At 38.9% G+C, this 26457-nt stretch overlaps 2 protein-coding genes across 4 annotated transcripts; both read right to left on the reverse strand.

The window, feature by feature from the left end:
• Positions 1-2039: 2039 nt before the first annotated feature.
• Positions 2040-25194, reverse strand: LOC108438907 (cytochrome P450 2K1-like). Of its 3 annotated transcripts, none has more exons than XM_017717031.2 (9): positions 24889-25194; positions 19082-19244; positions 17645-17794; positions 12721-12881; positions 12382-12561; positions 7323-7464; positions 5101-5285; positions 3576-3717; positions 2040-3485 (listed from the first exon to the last, which is right to left on the reverse strand). In XM_017717031.2, exons 1-9 carry the CDS (start codon positions 25084-25086, stop codon positions 3295-3297), a joined length of 1512 nt encoding a protein of 503 aa, XP_017572520.1. In that variant the 5' UTR covers positions 25087-25194; the 3' UTR covers positions 2040-3294. The 3 variants fall into 3 exon arrangements, with proteins under 3 accessions (XP_017572520.1, XP_017572521.1, XP_017572519.1); XM_017717032.2 differs by having other exon boundaries at positions 12382-12450; positions 17645-17827; XM_017717030.2 differs by having other exon boundaries at positions 17645-17827.
• LOC119265147 lies at positions 23460-24872 on the reverse strand. Its single transcript, XM_037544903.1, has 2 exons — positions 24666-24872; positions 23460-24449 (listed from the first exon to the last, which is right to left on the reverse strand). The coding sequence occupies exons 1-2, from the start codon at positions 24734-24736 to the stop codon at positions 23846-23848; spliced, it is 675 nt and encodes a 224-aa protein (XP_037400800.1). The 5' UTR covers positions 24737-24872; the 3' UTR covers positions 23460-23845.
• Positions 25195-26457: the final 1263 nt, after the last annotated feature.

A 26457-nucleotide genomic window follows, 5' to 3' on the forward strand; every position in this document is an offset into this window, starting at 1 on the left:
TTTTTCTGCATAATTAAATGGCTAAAATAAAAACAAAGGCATTCAGAGTGGTTTGATGTAAAATGCTCCGTTGTAGAGTCAGAATTGTGCACAGTTGTGAAAGGAATGCCTGAAGAGTTTAATACCTTTTTAAAATCCCAGAATGCTGTTACATGTAATGGCTACATAAGCCTAATTCATGAGCCACTGTTTTATGATCGGTTTGAGAATGTTTTGACCTACAATGGATGTCTTATAAACCATTCGTGGTGGAGAGGTACATGCAGGGAGTTCCATATAAAACTCAGAAGACGTGTAGCTTCACTGCTGGTTTTGGATAGTAAATAAAATGTTTAGTCAAATAAAATTGTTGTAGTTATGGTGACCCTTGGTTCCTATCACCACCACTGTAAAGAAATTTGAAACATTTCACAGCAAACTACTCTGAATCACTCTATTTATGCCTCAGTGATTGGTAAGAATTATGCTAAAATTCCCCTGTAACTAGCAGGAACACTAATGTGCTGTTTTACATGTTTTAAAGAAAGCAACACTGAAGAGAAAGCTCCAACAAACTGCTCTTCTTGTATATGCTAAATTGACAACTATAATCTAAGAGTTAGTTCTTATTTACTCGTGCTTATTCGGGGAAGTCAGATAGTGGACATTTTGGAGAAAACAAAGATAAATTTAAATGAAAAACAACAGCAGGCAGTATTTGTGACATACAATGTGGTGCAGAATATAAACACCTGAAACAGAGTGTCAAAGTCGGAAATGATAATCATTTGGAATTGTGATGAAGTTCTAATTTTTGAAAATAATAATTCAGATATAGCCTATTTAGTCCCAAATCATAGAACTTTTGCCAAAAGATCGCCAGGCTAATATATGCATCCTGTGCCTATGGTTTGGTGAGAAAAATATGATCACAATCTTGACTGCTTTGGTAGCAGAGCTCAAAGATCTGGAACAAAGTGGAATTAAACAAAAAAAAGTAAAGTCCATTCACTGATCTGCTATGCAGATTCTGTTGCAAGTCCCCTCCTGAAAAATACAAAATATGGGTGATGAAGGTGATTTAAGTGACTTTGAACGTGGTGTGGTTGTTGGTGCCAGACGGGCTGGTCTGACTATTTCAGAAACTGCTGATCTACTGGGATTTTCACGCACAACCGTCTCTAGGGTATACAGAGAATGGTCCGACAAAGAGAAAATATCCAGTGAGTAGCAGTTGTGTGGAGGAAAATGCCTTGTTGATGTGAGAGGTCAGAGGAGAATGGGCAGACTGGAACGAGATGATAGAAAGGCAACAGTGACTCAAATAACCAACCAAAATCTCTGAGGAATGTTTCCAACACCTTGTTGAAAGTATGCCATGAAGAAGAATTAAGGCAGTTCTGAAAGCAAAAGGGAGGTTTTACTAACCTTTTACTAGCAATGTGTACCTAATAAAGTGGCCAGTGAGTGTATATCACACATAATAGCACAACTCTTACAAAAAGAATTTTAGTTAGACAGCTAATAGATGAAACCTTCTGCAAACCATGAATTTGGTGATCTTTAACTAAGATGGACCTACCGCTACAAATATATATCTCAAATATCTCCTGTGTTTTTGTAAAGGGGCTTGCAAACAGCAGAAACATTTTGTAGAGACATTCAACTGAATACATCCTCTACATTTTATGATTGAAGTGCCAACAATGTATTTGCAGTGCATCCTCACTCACTTAAAAGAAAATGTACAATGTCAAAAGACAAATGTATGTTATTCCACTATCAAACAATGTTGAAAGGGACTAATGCTAGGCTAGTACAGGGTTAGAATCCTTTGTGTGACAGAGATTTGTATCAGCTTGTTTTGATACATAGTTTTTCCTGAGTACAATTTTGAACGATATGTTACCCTAAGATTGTTTTTTTTTTTCAAAGCTCCTAAAGTTTATCAGATGCACAGGGTGTCCCAAAAAATTTACATAATTTCATAGTCTAATAACATTGCCAGTTCTCTCTCAAATTATCACAAATTTGAATAAAATATGTAAAAACTAACCAACTTTAATTTTTAATGTTTTATTCCCGGGTTTAAGAAAGGCGTTCAATAGAGATGAAAAGGCATTTTGTGTGTCAAAATATGCTCAAACACAGTCAAACAAGAGTGTGCAGTGTGCATTTTTGAGAAAATTCAATAAAAATGCACCAACTGGAAAGCAGATTTGGACATGGCACAAAGTGTGTTTGGCAGGAGCTGGACTACTGACTTGATGTAAACTTAACATTTACATAACATAATATTTTAAAAGTGAAAAATGTTTCTCCCCATTATAGTTAAAGAACATTTGAAATATATTTGTACAACGATATTGTTATATGATTTATATTATTCTCCTCTTTTATTCTTATTTTTCTGCCATTTCTTTGCAGCATAACTCGTCCCGCAGTTTTTGAGATATCAACACCGTTCCAACTCCAGTCTGATTGTGTGATGTGTGCTTGTATACAGCTTTTGGATCGGATGCACAAATGAATAAAGAATAAAGAATAAAGTCCAGCCCCTCTCAAGGAGCTTGGACCCAGAGCCCAAGCTGTGTTTTGAGGTGAGCCCAACTATACCATAATATGAATGTATTTTTAACATTTAAAATAAGTACATACAATTGCTAGTATATTTACAATACACTTAGACAAATCTCACCATATTTTGAACAAAATGAAGTGCTTTTTTTTTCATCAGGGAATTCATGCATTTATTACCTCAGGGTTGGATTACTGTAAGGTCCTGCTGTCTGGATCTTCCAGAAAAAGCCTAAACAATCTTCAGTAAGTCCACAACGCTGCACCCAGAGTCCTCACAAGAACCAGGTCAATAATTGCAAGTGTATATGTGTGGTTGTTTCTGATCATATGACCAGTACAAGGTAAGACAAGAGAGTGGGGAGCACATATGCGATTAGGTGTTCAATAGAAACTTAATTCTTCAAATGAACCTTAAAATTAAATATAAGATTTTATAATGATTTTACAAACCTTAACATTTAATTTCAGATGGCATGATACAGATTCAAATAACATTTCAAATTTGCTTTAAAATTAAAATTGATAATGGCATGCTCTAACTCCATAATCTACAAACTACTCATTTCCACATGTAGGACAAAGGACTTTGAAATTTAACTTGAAACATTGCCAGTAAATTATTTACTAGGCTAGAGTGCTGCAGATAACAGAGTTTACTCTGTTGGTTAAGACCAGAAAAATCAACAAACTGTACTGGACACCAACCCTCCAGAGTCACAGTTCACCAGCCCTGCTTTAAGCACTGCGACTAATAGCACACAGCTTGTGGGGAGAGGGGTTTAAGATTAAACCCACAGCTGGTGTGAGGTCCAGTTGATCCTCAGACATGCCTGGTGGAGGGCTGAAATGGAAGTGTTGCAGGAGCGAGGTAAAGAAGAGGAAGAGCTCCATCCTGGCCAGACTCTCTCCCAGACACAACCTGCGCCCTGAAAACAGAGTCACAGATAGTATGGGTAAAATTATTGTATGATTTCTTTGAATTACAGAATAAATCAGGGTAAATCATTCAAAAATACCTGCAGAAAATGGCATGAAGGCATCTCTCTTGACAAATCGTCCCTGCTCATCAAGGAAGTGTTCTGGGTTGAAGGTGTTGGGGCTTTCCCACTCATTCTCATCCCTCAACACAGATGTCAATAGTGGAAATACACATGTACCCTGCAAAGAAGTAGAGCCTGTCACATTTCAATGGGTGTAGCACATTCATCCACATAGTAGTCTTGTCATGTACCTATAGTAGCTTTTGATTGGCCCTGCTTAGACTTGGTTTTAACATGTGTATTGGGTGATCTGATCATAATTGCACAGCAAGACAAGCAGCTTGGCCTTTCCATGTGTCTTGATTGCCTCTTGAATAACATGTGATCAGATTTTATGACTGAAGGAGTGGTTTCACACACATTTACTACATGAGATCATATTACAAATGACTGCTAACCCAGATTATATGCAAACATAACAGGAGATAACAAAATAAGCTATGTAGTTTTGAAAGTGAAATGTTTTCCCATTCTTGTTTGATCTGCTCATCAGTTTAGGTCTCCTTTGTTGTATTTTTCATTTGATAATGTGCAATACGTTTTCAGTGGTAACAGGTCTGTGCAGAAAGTGGTTTGGCACTGTCTTTCTGAAATAATCAAGATTGCAGCATATGTTGCCAAAAGATGTATATATTGTTCAGCATTAAGGGTGTCTTGTACCCATATACCATCATGAATACTGTTTTTTGAACTGTGCAATGATAACAATCTGGGTGGTCTTTAGCCCAGATGACATAGTATTCATTATTTCCAAAAAGAATTTTAAATGTTGATTCATCGTACTACAAGACACTTTTCCACTTTGCCTCAGTCCATTTTAAATGAACTCTAGTCCAGAGAAGTTGGTGGTGTTTCTGCATCTTGTTTATAGTTGGTTTCTTCTTTGCAATTTAGAATTTTAATTAGCATTTGTGGATGCAGCGACAAACTGTTTTCACTGACAGTGGTTTTCAGAAGTTGCATGAAGAGTTGCATGCAGTGAATTCCGCTGCAGGATCATGTCTGTTTTTAATTTAGTGCCACCTGAGGGTCCAAAGATCACAGCCAGCAAATACTGGTTTTTGGCCTTGACCCTTAAATACAGAGATTTCTTCAGATTCTCTGAATCTTTTAATGTTATGTACTGTAGTGTATGTAATGTTATGTACTGTTGATGAAAAGCAAAATTTCTTTGCTATTTTATGTTAAGAAACACTATTCTTGAATTGTTGTATTATTTGATTTCACAGAGTGGTGAACATCTATTCTTCTTTACTTCTGAAAGACTCTCTAGGATGCCTTTTCATATCCAATCATGACACCAATCTGTTGCCAATTAACCAGGTGTTTAGCATTACAAATTTTACCAGCCTTTAGTTGTCTCCATCCAACGGAATATGTTGTTGGCATCAAATTCAAAATAGGCATATATTTTTCTATAGATCGTTAATAGACTTGTGAAAATAGTATGCCATGTTTGTATTGCATTTATTTTTAGGTGCTTTTAATTTCATAGGCCGACCTTCTTGATGAAGTATCTCTGAAAGTGAACATCACAAGCAGTGGTGTGAGGGAGACTCATGGGCAATATGTTGGCCACTCTCTGGATTTCATGGATCACTGCCTCAGTGTAAGGCAAGTTCTTCTTGTCCTCCATCACTATCTGACGATCTCCAGCCACGTTGTCAATCTCCTCCTGAACCCGGTCTGGAATCGAGAGAAGCTTTAGTTTCAGTATTCATAAACAAATATAAAACAAGATATTTGCACTAAAACAAGTAGAAAGCATGGCAAACAATATGGCTTCACCACCTTCCTCTATGTGTTATCTTCTTTAGATTAGGAGCATCATGGTTTGACTTTCAGAATATAATATTCTCGTCAAAAAATTATCACAGTTTCACAGTATCACAATATTTAACAGGTGGTGCATATGAAAGTAAAAATTATGATGAAATAGAACAATCACCACTAACACACACATGTTAAAAATATAAATTGCCATTATCTTTGAAAATTACATTTTAAACATTTTCTTTATATTTTGAACAAAACATGTTCTGTATTTTTGTAAGATGAAGGCTTTAAATAAGCTAATATATTTAATGTATTCTGAGATATTTCAAGGCAGTTATGCAGTAAGGTGGTGGTAAACAGACACACACATACAGATATACACAAAAGTATATGGCTACCTGTACATTACACCCATATAAGCTTGTTGTACATCCCATTACAAAACCACGGTAATTAATATCAATTTGGCCCCCTTTTGTGACTCTAACACCCTCCACTCCTCTTGGGTCACATTTTGTAATGTGTCTAGGAATTTTTGCCTATTCAGTCAGAAAAAGACCATTTATGAGGTCAGATAAAGTCTGATAAGAAGGCCTGGCTCGCAATCAATGTTCCAGTTAATTCTAAACATGTTCAGTGAAGTTGAGGTTGGGGGCGGGGGGGTTAGGTCTGTCAAATCGTCAAATCATGTCTTTATATAGCTCACTTTGTGCACAAGGGCACTATCACGTTAGAACAGTAAAGGGGCTTCTCAAATTGTTGCCACAGACACTTCCAATTCACAATAATATCACTTGCAGTTGACTAGGACAGATCTACCAGAAGAGAAATTTGAAAATGAAAATTCAATACTACAATTAGAATTTGCCACTTGGAACACCCAAGGTGATCCCATAGAGATTTAGACACTGCGTATCTTAATATGATGATGTCAAAATTATGATTTTAAAAAATCATTAAAATATAATTTAACTTATATGGACTTAGTATAGACCTAAAACTAGAGTACAGATACAAGGAGGGGCACTTAATGAAGTGACCAGTTGGTATATCCGTATGTATGTATGTATGTACAGGGCCATGATTAAGTATCAGTGGTACATATTCAGACTACAAAAATGAAGTATGTGTATTCAGTCTATGATATGATTTTAAAAGACAATATTTAGAATATATTTATTTTAAGTTTTAGGTTGCATCTGTGTAATTAAAAACAATAATCTTAAATCTTAAAATCTTTCTAAAGACATGCCTGTTATTTTTACTTCCTAATTGTCATATGCAGTCTTCTCCTTTTTCCCAATGGAATAGTAAATTGCAGATTAACTATGACAGACTGTGGCACCTTTACATCATGGAAATACCATTGAGATACCATTTTTTCCATTTTACACTAAACAGTGGAAAAAGATTTATTGTGGATTGTCAGTTGTGGCTGCAGATATATATAATATCATTGTAGCATAGAGAAGCATAATTAGTCATATATATATATATATATATATATATATATATATATATATATATATATATATATATATATTATAATGTGTGTGTGTGTGTGTGTGTAGTTTAGATATATAAATTTAGACATAGTAATGGTATCTGGATTGTATTAAATTTCAGTCTGCTGGGGGTTAATTTGGGGGTCTTAAAGAATTATTTTAGCATCCCATAGACTGCTCTTGGGTTACATTTGCTAGGGCAGCCCATCCTGGACATATATTTGTGTGACTGTGTGTATATGTGTGTATGTATAAACAGAAAGAGGATATATATGTGAGAGAAACACCAGTTTAAGCAAACATTGAAATACACTGGTTTAAGGAAGCTATAGCTTGTACACAGGAATAGATGAAAATGAAAATTTGGAGAAATCAGTGGTGAGGAAACTGTTTGATCACATACACTGACTTATTGTAGGAACCCTATTCTGGATATTCTTACCCTGTACGTGAGGGTACTTGGCCATTAAGAGAAGACCCCAGCGCAGGGTTGTGCCAGTTGTGTCAGCACCAGCAGCAAACAGATTGGTAACAGTGAAAAGAAGATTGTTTTCATGGAATAGAGTGTTCTTATCTCCACATTTCTGAGTAAAAACAAACAGATCATAAGGGTTGCAAGCATGAGTAGCATAATTAGTCATGAACACATTCATACATATTTTTGTCAGGGTTTAAAGCTCCTCTTTAGTCTATTCATCTCAAGTTCACAATGTCTCAAAACAATTTTTCAAAACAACCTTCACATTTTTTTTTTAACTTTTATTTATTTGTTTTTTCATACAGTATACAGTATACAGTACACGAACAAACAAACATCCCCCCCCACCCTTCCCATACCCTTTGCACTAGCTGGAAGAGACATCTTAAGAAAGGATAGAGTATACAGTCACAATAAGCATTTAAACTTGCATTTTCCTGTGTATATATGGGGCAAAAAAAAAAAAAAAGGGAATCCAACATGTGTAACAGATGGTAAATAATATGGTATTAACATTTCTGTTATCTAGAAGCTACCTTATAAGCCTTAGTATATATCATTCTGTTATGGCTAATAATCAATATGTGGGGAGGTCTGACAGCGATTCAAAATATTCAATAAAAGTTTTCCAATAAAAATAAAATTTGTTTGTTGATCCACGCAGGGTAAATTAAATTTTTTCCAACTTCAGAAACATCATCATGTCTGTGAGCCAGGAACTAAAAGAAGGGGGCTTGTTGGATTTCCATTGTAGTAATATTCTATGCCTGGCTATAAGAGAAGCAAAAGCCATAATCTGAGATTGTTTAGAGGTTAGTTGCAAACTGGAATCTGGTGTCCCAAAAATGGTGATGGAAGGAGATGGAGTTATGTTGAGATCCATGATTTTGGACAATGTTTTAAAAATGGAGATCCAATAGGATTGGAGTTTGTGGCATGCCCAGAACATGTGAGTTAGATTAGCAGGTATGCCCCCACACCAATTACAGGTCTGATCTATGTGGGGATAAATCTTTGTGAGCCTAGCTTTACAATAATGAACTCTATATATGACTTTGAATTGAATAAGTTTAAAACGTGCGCAAGATGCCGATGTGTGAACTCGACGTAAAGCCTCCCTCCACCAGTCATCACTAAACTTGGTCTCTAGTTCTGCCTCCCACTCAAGTCTTTGTTTCTGAGCAGAGCTGTCATCTTCATGAGTTAGAATAAAGTTGTATAAGTGCGAGATTTGGCCTTTCTGATCGTGTGTTAATTCAAATAGGATGTTGTGTGGGTCAGTGTTGGGAAGTGTAGGTAGTGTATAGGTAGTGTTGGGAATGATGGACAATGGGTACGCACAAAATCCCTGATCTGAAAATATCTGAACAGATTTCTTTGGGGGATCTCAAATTTCTCACGGAGGTCAGGAAAGTTAAGAAAAATTTTTGTGTTCTCATCAAATAGGTCTTTAAATTTGGTTATCCCTTGCTTTTCCCAAAAAGCAAAGGAGGAGTCCATGGTCGAAGGTGTAAAAAGATGGTTGTTCCTAATAGGAGCGTGCAGGGAGGCGTGAAAATCTTTAATGTGTGAACGAAATTGGGACCATATTCGCAGAGTTGAATAAACAATAGGATTTGTGGATTTCCTGGCAAGCGCTATAGGAAGAGAGGAGTGGATTAAGGCAGGAAGTGAAGATTGATTGCACGATGACGCTTCTAACAAACACCAATCGGCTCTAGGAGTCTGAAGCCAAAATATGAGTTTCTGGATGTTAACTGCCCAATAATAGAAAAGAAAGTTGGGTAGAGCTAAGCCACCCTGGGAGTGAGGTTTCTGAAGCGTTCTAATACCTATTCTGGGGGGTTTGCCGTCCCATAGAAAAGATGAAATTAGTTGGTTTAAAGATCGAAAAAAGCTTTTGGGTATGAATAGAGGGATACATTGGAAAACAAATAGAAATTTGGGCAATATTGTCATCTTGACCACGTTTACTCTGCCCATAAGGGTGAGAGGCAGACTTTTCCATTTTTGGAAATACAGTTTAGTTTTCTGAAATAATGTTTCTAGATTAATGTCATGTAAGTGAGAAAATTTGCGAGTAATGTGGATTCCTAAATACTTAAAATTTGAATTTGAAATGCGGAAAGCAAGAGTCGACAGTTTATGAGAAGGGTCATGATGGGTGATTGGAAAGCATTCACTTTTCTGATAGTTTAGTTTGTAGCCTGGGAATTTACCGAACTCTTCAAGAATATGAATTATTTTGGGAACAGAGATTAAGGGGTCAGTGACAAACAATAAAAGGTCATCTGCGTACAGAGAGAGGCGATATTCCTGATCTTGTCTGACAATGCCGTGAAAAGCGGGGGGATAACGAACAGCCTTGGCGTGTTCCTCTAGTTAAAGAGAAATATCCTGATCTATTATTATTAGTATGTACACTTGCTTGTGGGGAAGCATACAAGAGCCGGATCCAATCAATTAGTCTATGCCCAAAGCCAAACCTTCCAAGAACAGCAAACAGATACTCCCATTCGATCTGGTCAAATGCCTTTTCAGCATCTAATGAAATTATAACTTCTGGAACATTGGATTGTGGAGCAGTATAAACAATGCTTAACAACTTCCTTATGTTAGAAAATATTCATAATACGCACCCTTAGACTGTAACAATCTTTTCTCTGCTTGGGTTGTAGATAATAAATCAAATTTGGACTGCAATTCCGTTTTCTTTTTAAGCAAGTGAGGATCGGGATTAGAGAGGATCTGATTATCTATATCTATAATGGAATTTGTTAAATTTTCAATTTCTATATGGTGACATTTGTAAACATAAGCTGAATATGAAATAATTTGGCCTCGAAGATATGCTTTCAAAGATTCCCACAGCAATGAAAATGAGGTGTCTTCTGTTTTGTTGTTTCTCAAAAAAGTATGTATAGAGGAAGATATAAGATCTTTAAACGCATTATCAGACAGTAATCAGACAGAGTCTGACAGTAATCAGACAGAGTCTCCAGCTTAACTTGTTTTTTTGAAAGTGGTGGAATTTAATTTTCAGAGATAGAGGGGTGTGATCAGAAATTACGCTCGCCAGGTAATCTGTAGAATCAACCGCTTCGATAAGTTTTTGATCAATGAAAAAGTAATCTATACGTGAGAAAGTTTGATGAACTGTAGAAAAAAAAGAGAACTTTTTCCCATTGGGATTATAGTGTCTCCAGGGGTCAACTATACCATTTCTGTCCATAAATGAAGAGAATATCTTAGACATCATTGAAGGCAACAAGGATTTGGGGTCTGAACGGTCCAAATTAGGGTCGATAGCACAAGTAAGGTCTCCTCCCAATATCAAAGAGTGGTAGGGAAGGTAGCAATTTGTTTGCAAAAGTGGTGTCATCTCAATTAGGTGCATATACATTAACCAAAAGAACAGGAGTTTGAAATAGGACTCCAGAGACAACAACATATCTGCCTCTGGGGTCAGATTTTCTTATTAATTAGAATGGACACACCCCTAGCCCTACTGCTGAAGTTTGAGAAAAAGGACTGACCAATCCAGGGACCCTGGAGTTTGGTTTGATCTTTAGGGCGTAGGTGTGTTTCTTGTAAAAAAGCAATGTCTGTTTTTAATTGTCTTAGATGTGAAATAATTTTAGACCTTTTTATTGGACCATTCAGACCCCTTACATTCCATGATATGAAATTAACAGGAAGTCCATGAGAAATTCCCCCGCAATTAAATGCATTAGCCATTACATTTAACAGAGGAAATCAAATGACAGAAGGTAGCTTTGTAAGGTATTCTCAGCCCATAAAATAATTGTTGGATAAAAAGAAAAAGTATAAAAATGATAAAAAAACACACCAAACGTGCTTGTGGAACTCCTAGCTAAAGTGCAACCGGTATAACCCAAACTCCCTAAACCCCCTTCCCCAAATGAAGACGGCAGCGGGTTATCCCAATTTCCCAAACGTGCTGGGTACTGCACTCCAAACTTCAAACCTCTTTCATACAGCCGGGTTTTCACCTGTTTGAAGCCTGCTCTCTTTTGAATGATACTGGTGCTGAAATCAGAGAAAAAGCTGATTTATCTGCCTTGAAAAGTGAGTTGATCCGCAAGTTCTCTACTCTTCCGGAGCACTTTCTCTTTATCCTGAAAGTAGTGGAACCGGACAATCATTGCTCTGGACTTGGAGCGAGCATCGTCAGACCTTCCAATCCTGTGAGCCCGGTCCAGAACCGGCGGGGTCGGAACGCACTCCTGTCCTAGTATCTTCGGGAGCAGGTCTGCCACGAAGCCCCAGGCATCAGAGCCCTCCACTCCCTCAGGTAGGCCAATAATGCGCATGTTGGAGCGTCTGGAGCGGTTCTCCAGGTCGTCCACCTTGTTGACGATGCGTTTGTTCTCTGTTTGGAGTTGGGAGAGCAATTCCTCCATACTCACAATCCTGTCGCTGTAGCTTGATAGTGCGGATTCCAAATCTGTCAGACGTTGGTTCTGTGAGTCGGCCAGTTGACGAATGGAGGAAAGTGAAGCTGAGATTGGAGCTAGCGCCTTCTCCAAAGCCAAGCTAATCAATGTGGAGAGAGTTTTTGTGAGCTCCGCCATCAGGGCCGTGCGTAGATTTTCCCATTCCGCGGGCAGAGCTGAGGAATCCGGCTGAGGGGTTAGCTTAGCTTCAGTTAGCATTGACTCCTCGTGAACAACTTCTTGACCTTTATTCCTCTGCTGGCGTTGCGACTTGGTTGTCATTGTTGCGTAGTTTAGAAGAAAACAGCTACTGAGTCAGGTTTTTATGAAATGGAGTATTTTTGAGTGCTGTAATGAACTGAAAAGTTCGAATTCGCAAGAGCCTCCTCGCGATGCGTCTTCCCCTCTACATAGCCAAACCGGAACCTCTTCACATTTTTTTTAACCAAAACACAAGAAAGCTGTAAAGAAGTACTACACAGACACCACGAAAGATGATCAGCAGCAGAAAGATAATACATTCTTTTTTAGTTTAGATTTTTGAATACAGCACCAGATAACCATACCTCTGCATTCTGTTTGCGTTCAAGAAAACAATCAACCAGGCCTCTGCAGTGCTGAGGGCTCAGTGTCTTCTGCAAAACACCCAGACGTTTGTTTACCTCCTTGATATTTTGCTTACGGTATTGCATGATGAGTTTCCAGTTCTTTAGGCAGGAACGAAGCCAGGGATACATGTTGTACAGCTAGAGGTACATTCAGGTACATGTATTAATATTAATTTATTAATATATATAACTCTCTTTTTGTAGAATCACAGTACAGGTGTATATAATACAGGTGTATATAATCAATGCATATAGGAAATCAGTATACTAAGTGCCCACTGTTTAGATGCAGCATACCTGTATAGAAGCTGAGCCGATAAGCTTGCTACTCTCATTGGCCCGGTTAACCATGTCTTTCAACAGAGAATCACTGTATTCAAACCTGCTTCCATACACAATGGCTACGATGATATTTGAAACAGCATAATTCACTGGCTGTGTGGCATCAAATGGGTTTCCTGTAATGCAGTAAGCAACTTCCAGATTAAATTCCAAAGATTTACATGCCTTTTTTAAAATGCATACTTTCTAATCCATATATACTCTCTGGAAAATGCTAGAAACATTCACATAAGAATTATAGAGATGTTATTTAGTAGGGTTTATTAGAAGTTATATATTGCAGTACCACAAGCTATTAACAATTTATAATAACATCTCATGATGAAACAGCAGTGTTCTCTTATAAGTGCTCTCTCATATACACTATGTGGCCAAAAGTATGTAGACACCCCTCCTAATTATTTTCAGCTGTTTCAGGTATATGCATTGCTAACATATGTATAAAATCAAGCACATGGCCATAAAATCTCCAAAGATAAACACAGGCAGTAGAATGGGTCATATAGAACCCCTGGACACCCAGCTGGGCAACAGAACTCAGGCCCTTCCTCCTGGGAGGCAACAACGCTACCCCCCCGTGCAACTGTGCCGCCCAGCACAGAGCTAGTAGGACTTAAACACTACATTCATTCATGTGCAACAGGCACATCATGCAAATGTACTGAAATCAAGCAGTGCTAGCTCTTCACTCTTAGCTAAGCTATAGGGTTCTAAGTTCAGTCTTCAGTTGGTGCTATCAGAAAGTGTGTGATTAGGCATGTTTGATAAGATAGATGACAGAATTTCATGGTCATGGTCAGTCTCCTTCAACTCTTTTTTTCACCCGCTCTTCCTGTGTTTAGTATAGCATGGATTAAACTCTTTATAAGAACTCAAGGAAATAATAAGAGATCAGTCAATTCAATTTTGTTTGTTTTAGCTGGTAAAAACCTTCTCATCTGACTGGCCTTTTTAATTTTCATTTACAGGTTGAAGAATTGAGGCATGCAACTGATAAAAACTTACAACAACAATATATGACAAATACTGGTGTCACTGTTTCCAAATACTGAAGAGAAATAAAGATTACAAAGAGCTGTCAATTATGTTATTTCTATCTTTGTCGCTCAATCACACGCTCACTATTTTTCACGTTTTTTAACGAATTAGCTTATCAGGTAGCTAACTAATGTTGAGTTATCCTAACCTATTTTCTTTGCCTCTGATAAACCCGAAGTTAGCTAACTAACATGCAAACAAGTAAAAACACACCAGGCACCCATGCTGACCATAATTCTCCATATTGTAGGTGGATGTCTTCACTCCGTAACTACTGAAAGTTTCAATGTGTATATTATAGACTTTGAATAAGATCTATTTTTTTAGTGAGCTTTAACCAAAATCCTGTCTTAAGCCTCAGCAGTTGCCAAACCAGAAACTCTTCCATAGGTCTGATATGATTACAATTTATGAGGTCGAGTATTATTAGCTTACAACTTATGAAGTCTGACATGACTGGTTTACAAAACCCCCTAAAACTGGCCCAGCTGTAAAATACACTGTAAAATACAAAGTAAAGTGTTGCTAAATATGATACAATGAAGTTTAAAATACTCACTACCATTGTGAAAAACTCCATTCAGTCAATTTAAGTTTTCAGGTTTGGATACACCCCCTCTAAACTGTTCAGATGACAGAAGGTGCTTAATACAGTCTGAGCTGTAACCCTGACTTCCTATTACAGTGTGTGTGGGAGGTAATACCACAAGCTTTCTTTGAAGTTGAAATGACTGAGTTTTATCAATGATGCATTACTAAATACTAATATATATGAACTGCAAGTTCTTTTATAGATAGCTGTATCACATTTTCTAGCCTACGTGCCTAGCAATGGAGTTACCTAAATGGATACTTTGCTTGGCTGATTCTATGTTAACCTGTGGACTTTCATGGAAATATTTTATGGTATTCTGCACAAAATGCCCACAGACTTCAAAGTTTGGTGTGGATTGATTTATCTGCAAACTTAAAAGTGACTACTCCTGACTTTAAGTCTAAATCATAGCTTTCACAGTAGCCACGTTTACATGCAGCCTAATAATCCGTTAATAATCCGACTAATAGCTCAATCGGAATAGAATATGTCCGTGTAAACACCTCAATCGGAATAGTCTAGTCCGATTGAGGGCAGTCGGAATACAGATTCTATCCGATTGAACGAGGTGGGTAAACCTCTAAATAATCAGTTAAATAGAACAATAACATCCGTGTAAACGCCTGAATCCGATTACATTCTAATCGGAACGTGTAAGTACGTTCTGCGCATGCGCGTCGCGATATAGCGAAAGGTTTATAACGTTCAACATGTTGAAGAGACTGGTCTGCAGAGGAGACGAGATTTATGCTCTGATCTGTAAAAGATGGCGGTGGGACGGACACGTGTACATGTGAAGGACGTTTTTCTGAGTCTGACATCAGTTTAAAGCCATTAAAACCACAAGCGCGCCAACTGGAAACTCATCTCACCCCGACTGGACCCCACGTGACGTTCGCTGCCATGGTAACGTTTACTCTAAGCGCTACTCCACGCATGCGCGTCATTTTGCATCGGATTACTTGTAGTGAGCACGTTAAACGAAGATTTTCATCAGATTGTTGAGCAGAGTGAGTATATAAACACTTCTGTCTGAATCTGTAATCTGGCATAGCCAAAAACATAGCCATTGACTTTATCACATTTGTGTCAGTCTTTGTTTGTGAAACCAATGTTAATAGTTCCTTCTGTGTTTTTCTTGTGAGGTGTTTGTGAAATAAACACTTTAATAATGTTAATCTAAATCAAGAATAAAGACTATTAATCATATATGATGCATTTTTTTGCATACTGGTGGGGCCCCATGTGCCCTTTTTATTTTTTCGCCCCTGCCCTTCAAACAGCCTGAGTGTCCATAAGGACAAGTTTCTTGTGGAGGAACTTCAGTGGTTTGCACAGAGCCCTGAAATCAACCCAGTAAACACTTTACAAATTAATTGGAAATTAGATTCTGAGCCAGACCTTCACATCCAACATCAGTGTCTGACTCTCAAAGATGCTCTTTTGGATGAATGAGCAGAAATTCCCACAGACATACTCCAAAATCTTACTATAGCATTCCCTGAAGTGGAGGCTGTTATAGCTGCAAAGCAGGGGCAACTCCATAGTAATGCCCATGGTTTTGGAATCGGATGTCCAACAAGCTCATATGGGTGTGATGATCAGCTGTCCACATACTTTTGGCCACACAAAGTACAACCCCAATTCCAATGAAGTTGGGATGTTATGTAAAACATAAATATATATATATTCAATTGAATACACTACAAAGACAAGATATGTAATGTTCAAACAGATAAACTTTATTGTTTTTTGCAAATATTCACTAATTTTGAATTTGATGCCTGCAACACAATCCAAAGAAGTTGGGACAGGGGCATGTTCACCACTGTGTTACATCACCTTTCCTTTTAACAACACTCAATAAGCGTTTGGGAACTGAGGACACTAATTGTTGAAGCTTTGTAGGTGGAATTCTTTCCCATTCTTGCTTGATGTACAGCTTTAGTTGCTCAACACTCTCCATTGTTGTATTTTGCGCTTCACATTTTCAATGGGAGACAGGTCTGGACTGCAGGTAGGCCAGTCTAGTACCTGCACTCTTTCACTACGAAGCCACACTGTTGTAACACGTGCTGAATGTGGCTTGGCATTGTCTTGCTGAAATAAGCAGGGACGTCCCTGAAAAAGACATTGCTTGGATGGCAGCATATGTTGCTCCAAAACCTGTATGTACCTTTCAGCATTAATGGTGCCTTCACAGATGTGCAAGTTACCCCTGCCATGGGCACTAACACACCCCCATACCATCAGAGATGCTGGCTTTTAAACTTTGCGCTGATAACAATCCAGACAGTCCTTTTCCTCTTTGGCCCGGAGGACACAACGTCCATGATTTCCAAAAACACTTTTAAATGGACTCATCAGACCACAGGACACTTTTCCACTTTGCGTCAGTCCATCTCAGATGAGCTCAGGCCTAGAGAAGCCAGCGGCATTTCTGGGTGGTGTTGATATATGGCTTTCGCTTTGCATGGCAGAGTTTTGATGATATTATGGACTGTCAATGATGAAATCCCTAAATTCCTTGCAATTGCATGTTGAGAAACGTTCTTAAACTTTTGGACTATTTGCTCACGCAGTTGTTCAGAAAGTGGTGAACCTCGCCTCATCCTTGCTTGTGAACGACTGAGTCTTTCAGGGTTGCTCCCTTTATACCCAATCATGACAGTCACCTGTTTCTAATTAACTTGTTCACCTGTGGAATGTCCCAAACAGGTGTTTTTGAGCATTCCTCAACTTTCCCAGTCTTTTGTTGCCCCTGTCCCAACTTCTTTGGAACGTGTTGCAGGCATCAAATTCAAAATGAGTGAATATTTGCAAAAGGTTTATCTGTTTGAACAATAAATATCTTGTCTTTGTAGTGTTTTCAATTGAATATAGGTTGAAAAGGATTTGCGAATCATCATATTCTGTTTTTATTTATGTTTTACACAACACTACACAACTTCATTGGAATTGGGGTTGTACAAAAGTGTTTTATAGATGATATTTCTATCATTATATAATGTAATATAAGACAATATATAACGTAATGAAGACATTATAATTAATGTGCATATATTTGTCACAGATGTGTCATTGATGGAAAGTTTGTGTACATGATAAAAAAACAAAAGAGACAAAAGCGATTCTACATTTGAGATCTATGCAGAATTGGTTCACCTAATAGTGATCATATGCTGACTGAAATTTATATAGCTGTACATACAGACCACATTTGGAAATGAAGTGACATGACATTACCTTTAAACTGCTCAAACAATTCTCTCAAATAGCGTGTCTCTTCGGCGATTTTCTCTTCAACCCCTCTTTTGCCCATCCCAATGTCTCGAAGGGTGGACAGAGCAAAGCGCCTCATTTCTTTCCAGTTCTCTCCATTGGAAAATAGAATTCCTGTAGTTGAACAAAATCCTTGTACTTGATAATCTGGGGTCAGATTCACAAAAATATCTTTAAAAAGACAATTTTAACAATCTTTAGAATCATCTATCCATCCATTTTCTAAGTAGCTCCGTCAGGGTCGTGGGGGGGTGCTGGAGCCTATCCCAGCAGTCATCGGGCGGAAAGCAGGATACGCCCTGGACAGGTCGCCAGTCCATCGCAGGGCAAACAGACACAGACAGTCACTCACACACTCACACCCAGGGGCAATTTAGCATGTCCAATTTGCCTGACTGCATGTCTTTGGACCATGGGAGGAAACCGGAGAACCCGGAGGAAACCCATGCAGAAAAGGGGAGAACATGCAAACTCCACACAGAGGACCCCGGTCACCTGGACGGGGAATCGAACCCAGGCCCTCCTCGCTGTGAGGCGACAGCGCTATCCACCATGCCGCTCTCTATAGAATCATTCACAAGAAAAAAAAACTATGAAAATTTTTCATTGTTCAAATGTAATTTTTTTTTTTTAACTCCTTTATTAAGAATAATTCTGAGAGCAAGTGGTGTTTTGTATTTCTTCTCTTCTTTTAGCATTATACAAATGTGATATGCAAAATATTTTTCCAAAGACTTGCAGGTGTGTTAATGCTTCCTTATGATAAATATGCAGAGCTTTAGGTGACATCTTGACACCTTATCTAGATGACTGTTTTCTCTCTTCCTAACTGCTGATAAACTCATATTTTCATTGAATGTGGCGCTGTGTGGCTAAGTACATATGATGCTTGTCATACGATGTCAGTGTAGCCGATGATATATGATATGAAAGTCCTACAACCAGCAAAAACGCATTTCGTGACCGGGGTCCTCTTTGTGTGGAGTTTGCATGTTCTCCCCATGTCTGTGTGGGTTTCCTCCGGGTTCTCCGGTTTCCTCCCACAGTCCAAAGACATGCAGTCAGGCCGATTGGACATACTAAATTCCCCTTGGTGTGAATGTGTGAGTGATTGTCTGTGTCTGTCTGTCTGTCTGCCCTGCGATGGACTGGCAACCTGTCCAAGGTGTATCCTGCCTTCCGCCTGATGACTGCTGGAATAGGCTCCAGCACCCTCCAGCGACCCTGAGGGAGAAGCGGCTTAGAAAATGGATGGATGGATGGAGTCTTTACAGTGCAAATGTGTCTGCACCAGAGGGTCCTTTTTAACCCCCAGCAAACCATATTCTTTATAAAGAAACTACAAGTATAAAAAAATACTTTTTTCTGAATGACGTTTTATGAAGAGCAAAGAATTTTTACCGTATCCTTCGTTTAAGTCGTAAAATATGGGACTGATGTCTCTGTCTCCGAATTCCTCTGGATGATTCACCAGGGCTTGCTTGACAGTTTGATATCCAGCCAAAACAACCACTTTCTTTAGACCAAAGTACACAGTGAATACGGATCCATATTGTTTTGACATCTGCAAACAACGGCAGAAAATAAGACAGTAAACGTCTTTATGTGATGTAACAGTGAAATGAAATACAATGGAAAATGAAAATACCCAAATTATGTTATTTATAATAAAAATGAAAAATTTAAGCTTGTGTTCAGACAACTCTCAGGTGGATGTGATTTGATAGAGGCTTTAACCCACACTTACAGATTCACACCAGCTTAAGTACACACTGCCAGTAAAGCAAAAGAAGGACAAATCAAATAGTAATGAAATTCTGAAATTCATATAAAACATTCAAAGATTCAACTTTTCACTCAGATCACATCATTTGTAATGAAAAAATTGCAGTTAGAAAGGAATGTGAAATAGAAGCATTTTCAGTAACACCCTCTTATATCTTCAGTCATTGTCTGTTTTATCTGCTTTACTTAACAAAAAAGTGCACTTTGTAGTTCTGCAGTCACAGACTGTTGTCCATCTGTTTCTCTGTAGACCTTATTAGCCACCCTTTACCCAGTTCTTTCCTAGTCAGGACCATCACAGAGCAGCTATTATCGGAGTGGTGGATCATTCTCAGCACTGCAGTGACACTGAAGTGGTGGGGGCATGTTAGTGTGTTGTGCTGGTATGAGGGGATCAGACATAGCAGTGCTGCTGGAGTATTTAACCACTGTATCCACTCACTGTCCACTCTATTAGACAAACCTACCATGTTGATTTACCTTGTAGATGTAAAGTTAGAGAGAGTAGCTCATCTGTTGCTGCAGAGTTTGTGTTAATCATCCTCTTGTACAGGGGTGGCCAACCTGCGGCATGCGGCTCTTTGCCTGCACGTGTGTAGCTCTTCTATTTACAATTATAATACACATTTATTTTTGTTGCACACTTGTAGCATACGTTGTGTATTTGAGTCACTGCTTGAATATTTTCAGCACTGGAAGAAGCCAAATTCTGTTGCCATGCTGATGCTACACCCCTGCCCCTCCCCTGCAAGGAGAACGTCGCAGCAGAACCATGCACTGAGCCAGGCTACTAGCTATCCAACCACCGAAACATGGCAGCGTCTGGGAAATGTAAAGCCAAACGAAAATATAAAGATGAACAAAGGACCTTCTTACCAGAGTAAGAGGATTTGTATTTTTTTATTGAGCAGAAAGGGAAGCCATTCTGTTTGATATGCCAAACGTCATTATCCAATTTTAAAGCTTCCAATCTTCAGCACCACTTTACCTCACTGCACGCCAGAACTTTGAGGACAGATTCCATGATCTACAGCTGAAAAGGCCACAGATTACATTCCTTGTTAACCCTTTTGCTGCTGATTCAGACGGTTTGAAACCTGGTGACAGATGAAGCTACATATCAAATGGAGATGACTGAACTCTTTGAAGATGACAGACTCAGGTCTGTACTGAGTGAGGGACCCCTGAAATTTTGGAAAATCGTGCCTGTGGAGCAGTATCCCACTGCACTGAAGCTCCTGTCAATGTTCGGCTCAACCTATGTTTGTGAATCAGTATTTTCCACCCTGAAACGTGAAATCAAAGCATCACTCTGTTCTTACTGATACACATGTGAAAGAACTGCTTCGAGTAGCAACAACTAAATACAAGCCAGATTTGAAACGGATTGTGGAAAACAAAGAATGCCAGAAGTCCCACTAAACTCATCTACATGACAGGTAGTAAAATGGGTTTAAAAACTATAAATGTTTGTGTAGTTATAGCCTGTGGCTCCTAGTAGTAATGAGCTTTTTTTTTCTGGCTCTTGATGTCTGAAAGGTTTGCCTCCCCTGCTCTAGTCTAGGGGGCAGTGAGCACACTTGCCCGGAGCGGTGGGCAGCCCAATCCGCAGCACCCGGGGAGCAGTTGGGGGTTAGGTGTCTTGCTCAAGGACACCTCAGTCATGTGCTGTCGGCTCTGGGGATCGAACCAGCGACCTTCCAGTCACGAGCCTGGAACCCTAATCTCCAGCCCACGACTGCCCCAGAGATGTTGCACACAGGACACTGTTGGCTGGATATTTTTGGTTGGTGAACTATACTCAGTCCAGTAGTAACAGTGAGGTGTTTAAAAACTCCAGTACCACTGCTGTGTCTGATCCACTTGTGTCAGCGCAACACATACTAACACACCTCCACTATGTCACTGTCACTGCAGTGTTGAGAACGATCCACCCCCCCTGAATAACACTTGCTCTGGGGTTCTACTGAAGAACACGGTAAAAGGGGGCTAATAAAGTATGCAGAGAAACAGATGGACTCCAGTCTGTAATTGTTTAATTAAGTAGAGCTGATAAACACTTGGTCAAGTGAATAAAACATGCACACTGTATAGTATACAAGTTCAAGTTAATCAAAACAAGCTATGTGAGGTTTGTAGTATTTGTAGCACAGAGTAGCACTACTCAGACATAGATTGTGTCATCAAGGTCAGTTTTTTTAATCTTATTCCTTTCATTGAAGCCTGTGTTCAGATGACTCTCAGGTGGATTTGATCTACTGATCAGAGTGCTTTTGCATGTTCATGCCAACTTGAGAAAACACTGTCATTAAAGCAAAACAAGGGCAAATCAAATACTAAGAAATTCTGAAATTCACATAAACATTCAAAGATTCGACTTTTCACTCAACTTGAGTGCATTTACATGCACTAAATAATCCGATCATAATCAGATTTCTAGAGTTATCTGATTATTTTCTGATACACGCTACTAAAATTAACTACATGCTTGATGAAATGAAGGATTTACATTTTTTCATCTTCTAGATGAAAGTTTATATTTTCGTGGGTCAATGTTTAAAAAAAAAAAAAAAGCCGCAGCACAAATTTTGAGTTTTACATTACATTTACGTCAGATCTTCTTCTGTAAGCTCATTGGCTGGTTGTAAAGCAGAAATCCAATTACTGCCTGACTCATGTAGACTCATAAAGGAGTGTCCCCATTATATATGATTTTCTGCACTTATCGGATTGTTAAGGACACGTAAACACACTCATTGTTATGCTGATAATATCATTTGTAGTTTAAAACCTTGTATTAAATTAGAAAGGAATGCAAAATAGAAGAATTTTACCAGAATTTTGGACCTTACTGTATATTAGATTAGATTAGATTAGATTCAACTTTGTCATTGTGCAGAGTACAAGTACAGGGCCAATGAAATGTAGTTAGCATCTAACCAGAAGTGCAATATATAACATTATTTACATAAAGTGCGGTGGTAACAGTGACCAGTGCATAAATATAACTGTTATATACATGTGTGTATGTGAAATATGAAATATAAAATATGAGACATACAATATAAAATATACAGTGTTATATATGCAGTGTTATATGTATCTATCTATCTGTGTATTAAGTTTATATACAGGAATGTACATATTGAATATATAGTATATAATATACATATATACATAACATACATAAAGTGAGATATGCAGTAATATGAATGTAGGTTATTATATACACATGCATATACAAATATAGACATGTAGATGTAATAGATACTGTACAGATCAGGGAGCAGCAATACAAATGAAAGTTGTATGAATGAAGTATATCATCAGTGCAGAAGGTGTAGGAAGTGCAGTTTTTTAAAGTGACTGTGTAGCGTTCGTCAGGATAACCGCCTCAGGAAAAAAGATTTTCCTAAGCCTGCTGGTGCGGGAGCGGAGGCTCCTGTAACGCCTGCCAGATGGTAAGAGGCTGAAAAGTCTATGATTTGGGTGGGTAACATCTTTGATGATGTTTCTTGCCCTGCCCATGCAGCGTTTGTAGTATATGTCCTCGATGGTGGGTAAATCGGTGCCTGTGATGCACTGCGCCGTTTTTACTACCCACTGGAGTGCTTTGTGGTCAGCAGCGCAGCAACTGCCGTACCATATGGAGATGCAGTTGGTGAGTATGCTCTCAATGGTACAGCGGTAAAAGTTCACCAGGATCCTGCGAGACAGGTGAGCTTTCTTGAGGCTCCGTAGAAAATAAAGCGACGATGCAGTGTGGAATTATTAGCCTTAGTATTGTTCATATTACTTTTTAAGATGTATTATGTTTAGCATTGAACGCTTAATGGTTATATTGTACAATTCTAAGAGCTAAGAGTCAGCACATAAGGCTGTGTGCTGACTAATGTTGGAATACACAAGGACGTCAGATAACAGGAAATACCTCGAAGCTAATTGTAGTAGACCCTGGGATTAGCACACCACACATGTGGTTCATCTGGTCAGATAAGCAGAGCCATTGTCTGGAAAACGGGGGGAGTTGGTAAACACAGGGAATACCTTAAGCTGACCTTGCAGACGCGCTCACGTCTCGAGCGCATCCTTAAACTTTTATGATGTGGATTGGTGAGATGGCCTAACACACACAATTGGAGGCTTGATGGAATCTACTGATATCTTGGGTAAGGAAGGAGCGGCCATGCGACTATAAAAAGGGAGTCAGATGAGAAGGGGTCAGAGCTTACTTGGGAGATACATGATGCATGTTCTCTGTTTGTAACCTCTCCAGAATTCTGTAATAAAACCGTTTGTTTCACTTCAGTCTGATCTACTCGTCTCATTTATTTTGCATCAACGAACACGCAGGACTGGTTTCGTCCACAGCAGCTAAACTCACGAGCCGTATAAAAAGGGCCTGCATTTAATGGTCAGGAACTCCAGGTCCGCAGAGCAGTGGGTTTCCACTACAACAGAGTCCGTGCACCACGCTTTGTTTACGTAGATACAGGTTCCTACGCCGCGGGTCTTCCCCGTTGTCGCGGTTGACCGGTCAGCTCTGAACAGCGCACGTCCCTCCAGTTCCACCACGCTGTCCGCCACATCGCCCCTTAGCCACGTTTCCGTGAAAAACATCAAATTACAGTCCCTGAGCCATCTCTGTGTGAGGGTCCAGATCTTTAATTCGTCCAGCTTTCCCGGCAGCGAGCGAACATTGGCGAGAAAAACGCTAGGTAACGCCGGCCGGTGTGGGTTTAGCCTTAGCTTAGCACGCAAACCTCCGCGCTTGCCCCGTCTTTGTTTGCGCTGGCGTCGCCGGCGTCGGGCACTTGCGGTCGGCAAGAGTGACTCGCTAGGTCCCGGTGTCCGGATCAACTCTGGAGGAAGCTGGTTAAAGTGAAACTGATGTGTAAATCCGATGTTTGTGCCATGAATGTTGATATCCAAAAGTGTCTGTCTGCTGTAGCTGTAGTTCGCACGAGCGATCTGAGCGAAAATACTGAGAATAGTTAAGTAAATAAGTGTTATATTACTGAAACTGGTAAGACGCCGGGCCTCGCGGTGTGGTCGCGACGCCATCTTGGTCATCATACGCCAAAACATATAAAGCCATAAACATTACTAGAGATAAGACATGAGGAGGACAGTTTAAGAGCAGGACAATTTCAAATCAATACCATCAGAGTGACATCTCGATATATTAACAAGAGGATACACACACACACATATTCTAAGCCACTTCTTCTGCTTCTGGGTCTGGGTACTGGAGCCTATCCCAGCGGTCATTGAGTAATTGGCAGGAAACACCCTGAGCAGGTCACCAATCCATTGGAGAAAACATGTAATAACATGTAATCATATGTATATTCCACTTTCACAGCTAGTTTCATTTGTCATTTTCACAGACTCATGCCTCCTTATGTTCAGTTAACACTTACTGAAAGGAGACTGAGGTAGGGTCTCTTGAGATCAAGCTCTAGTAGGTTTCCCAGGATAGGTAGCGGCTTGGGACCTGGAGGTTCCTTCCACTCTTGTTGAGAGTCAGATGAAAGGAGATAAACAACCAGCAGTGACATTAATACAACTCCAAGCAATATGCCTGTGCTGACAGGCAGAAGCTCTGTTAGCAAAGCCATTGCTAAAGAAACAGTCTTTGCAAAAAAAATTCAAAATCTGCGCAAAGCGAGTAACAGGAACAGCCTTGCAAAACAGGTTGCAAAACAGGTACCTCCTGGTCCCTTAAGAGCAGCTGTGAAAGAGTGGCTGCACCAGGGGTGGAGCTATGTTAAAATATAGAGCTCAGAGAAAGTGAGAGAGAGAGAGATCACTTTTCAAAACTCAAAAACTTCAGTTTTTTAAAACAGTTTTTAGTGGTACTTAACATATATTTGCATGTTGGTCAGATAGAAAAAGAAATAGAAAACTGGAAAATTAAATGTGAATCTATAGCAGGTGGCTCTGATGTTCGTTTTCATTTTCCTTTTCATTCTGATACTTAAAGTGTGCCCACGAAGAAAGCGGAATCACAGACTGGCACTTTGCTGTTAATTTATCCATTTTGCATTTTCATTTTAATTTTGTCAGATTTGCAGCCAATCGCTATCAAAAAGAAATAAGAAAGTAAATTTTGCATTTTGATTTTAGTTTTTAGACATGTATACTGCATTTCGTGAAGAAAAGCCAAAGTGAAGTTTACGTTGTCTTTTGTCTGTTAGCTTTTTCATTTTAGATTTGGCCGTGAAAAATAACGACTAAAATGAAATGATAAATAGGCATTTTCAATTTATTTTTATTTCTGTCACAAACAGCTCGTGCTCATGTGAAAAATGAAATTGCAAATGAAGGCATTCATTCAAGTTTTTCAGGATATTTGCGCAGATGTTTGGAAAAAGAAATGGCAAATAGAGGTTTGCATTTACATTTTATTGTTTTCATTTTCATTTCCATTTTGGCAGGATTTGCCTTCCATAGTTTTGTTCTGACAATACAAAAGGGCCATTCCTCCAACTTCCCATAACATGCATAAGCTTGAGAGGCATAAAGAAACAGTATAATCTGGAATATGAATGATGTGGATTCAATTAAAATGTGTAGTTTCTGTTGGTGGGGTGAAATTCTCACCATACATCCACTAAACCCGACTACCAACACAAGAACTATAGCGTGTGATGATTTTGGATTGGCCACAGGTGCTGAAAAACGTTTATCCAGACTAGCACTCAGTATGCAGTTAAAATCGACGCTTTTACACTCACAGTTCTTGGAGAAATAATAAATGTCCACTCTTCTGGAACATCAAAACAATATAAGTGCAGCTTAATAGAGCTATATTTCAAGATGTCAAAACAATATTTAAATAATATTGTAAAACAAATAAATAATATTTATTTTGTACTTTTGTCGGATTTTGTTGCAACGCGTCCAACTCATATCAGTGCTGGAAACCCAGTCCAAAACTCCAAGAGCGCCCTCTAAAGAATACTGAGTGGAGCAACAGCACATTGGAA

The sequence above is a fragment of the Pygocentrus nattereri genome, chromosome 14 (genome assembly GCF_015220715.1).
Source record: "Pygocentrus nattereri isolate fPygNat1 chromosome 14, fPygNat1.pri, whole genome shotgun sequence".
Taxonomy (NCBI): domain Eukaryota; kingdom Metazoa; phylum Chordata; class Actinopteri; order Characiformes; family Serrasalmidae; genus Pygocentrus; species Pygocentrus nattereri.

Coding starts and splice junctions, on each gene's coding strand:
- LOC108438907 (XM_017717030.2), bottom strand. CDS start 25,086: ATGGCTTTGCTAACAGAGCTTCTGCCTGTCAGCACAGGCATATTGCTT. Junction 17,828..19,081: donor CGACTTAAACGAAGGATACG/GTAAAAATTCTT, acceptor ATCTGACCCCAG/ATTATCAAGTACAAGGATTT. Junction 12,882..17,644: donor ATTGTTTGAGCAGTTTAAAG/GTAATGTCATGT, acceptor ACTGCATTACAG/GAAACCCATTTGATGCCACA.
- LOC119265147 (XM_037544903.1), bottom strand. CDS start 24,736: ATGACCGCTGGGATAGGCTCCAGTACCCAGACCCAGAAGCAGAAGAAG. Junction 24,450..24,665: donor CTTAGAATATGTGTGTGTGT/GTATCCTCTTGT, acceptor AACTATTCTCAG/TATTTTCGCTCAGATCGCTC.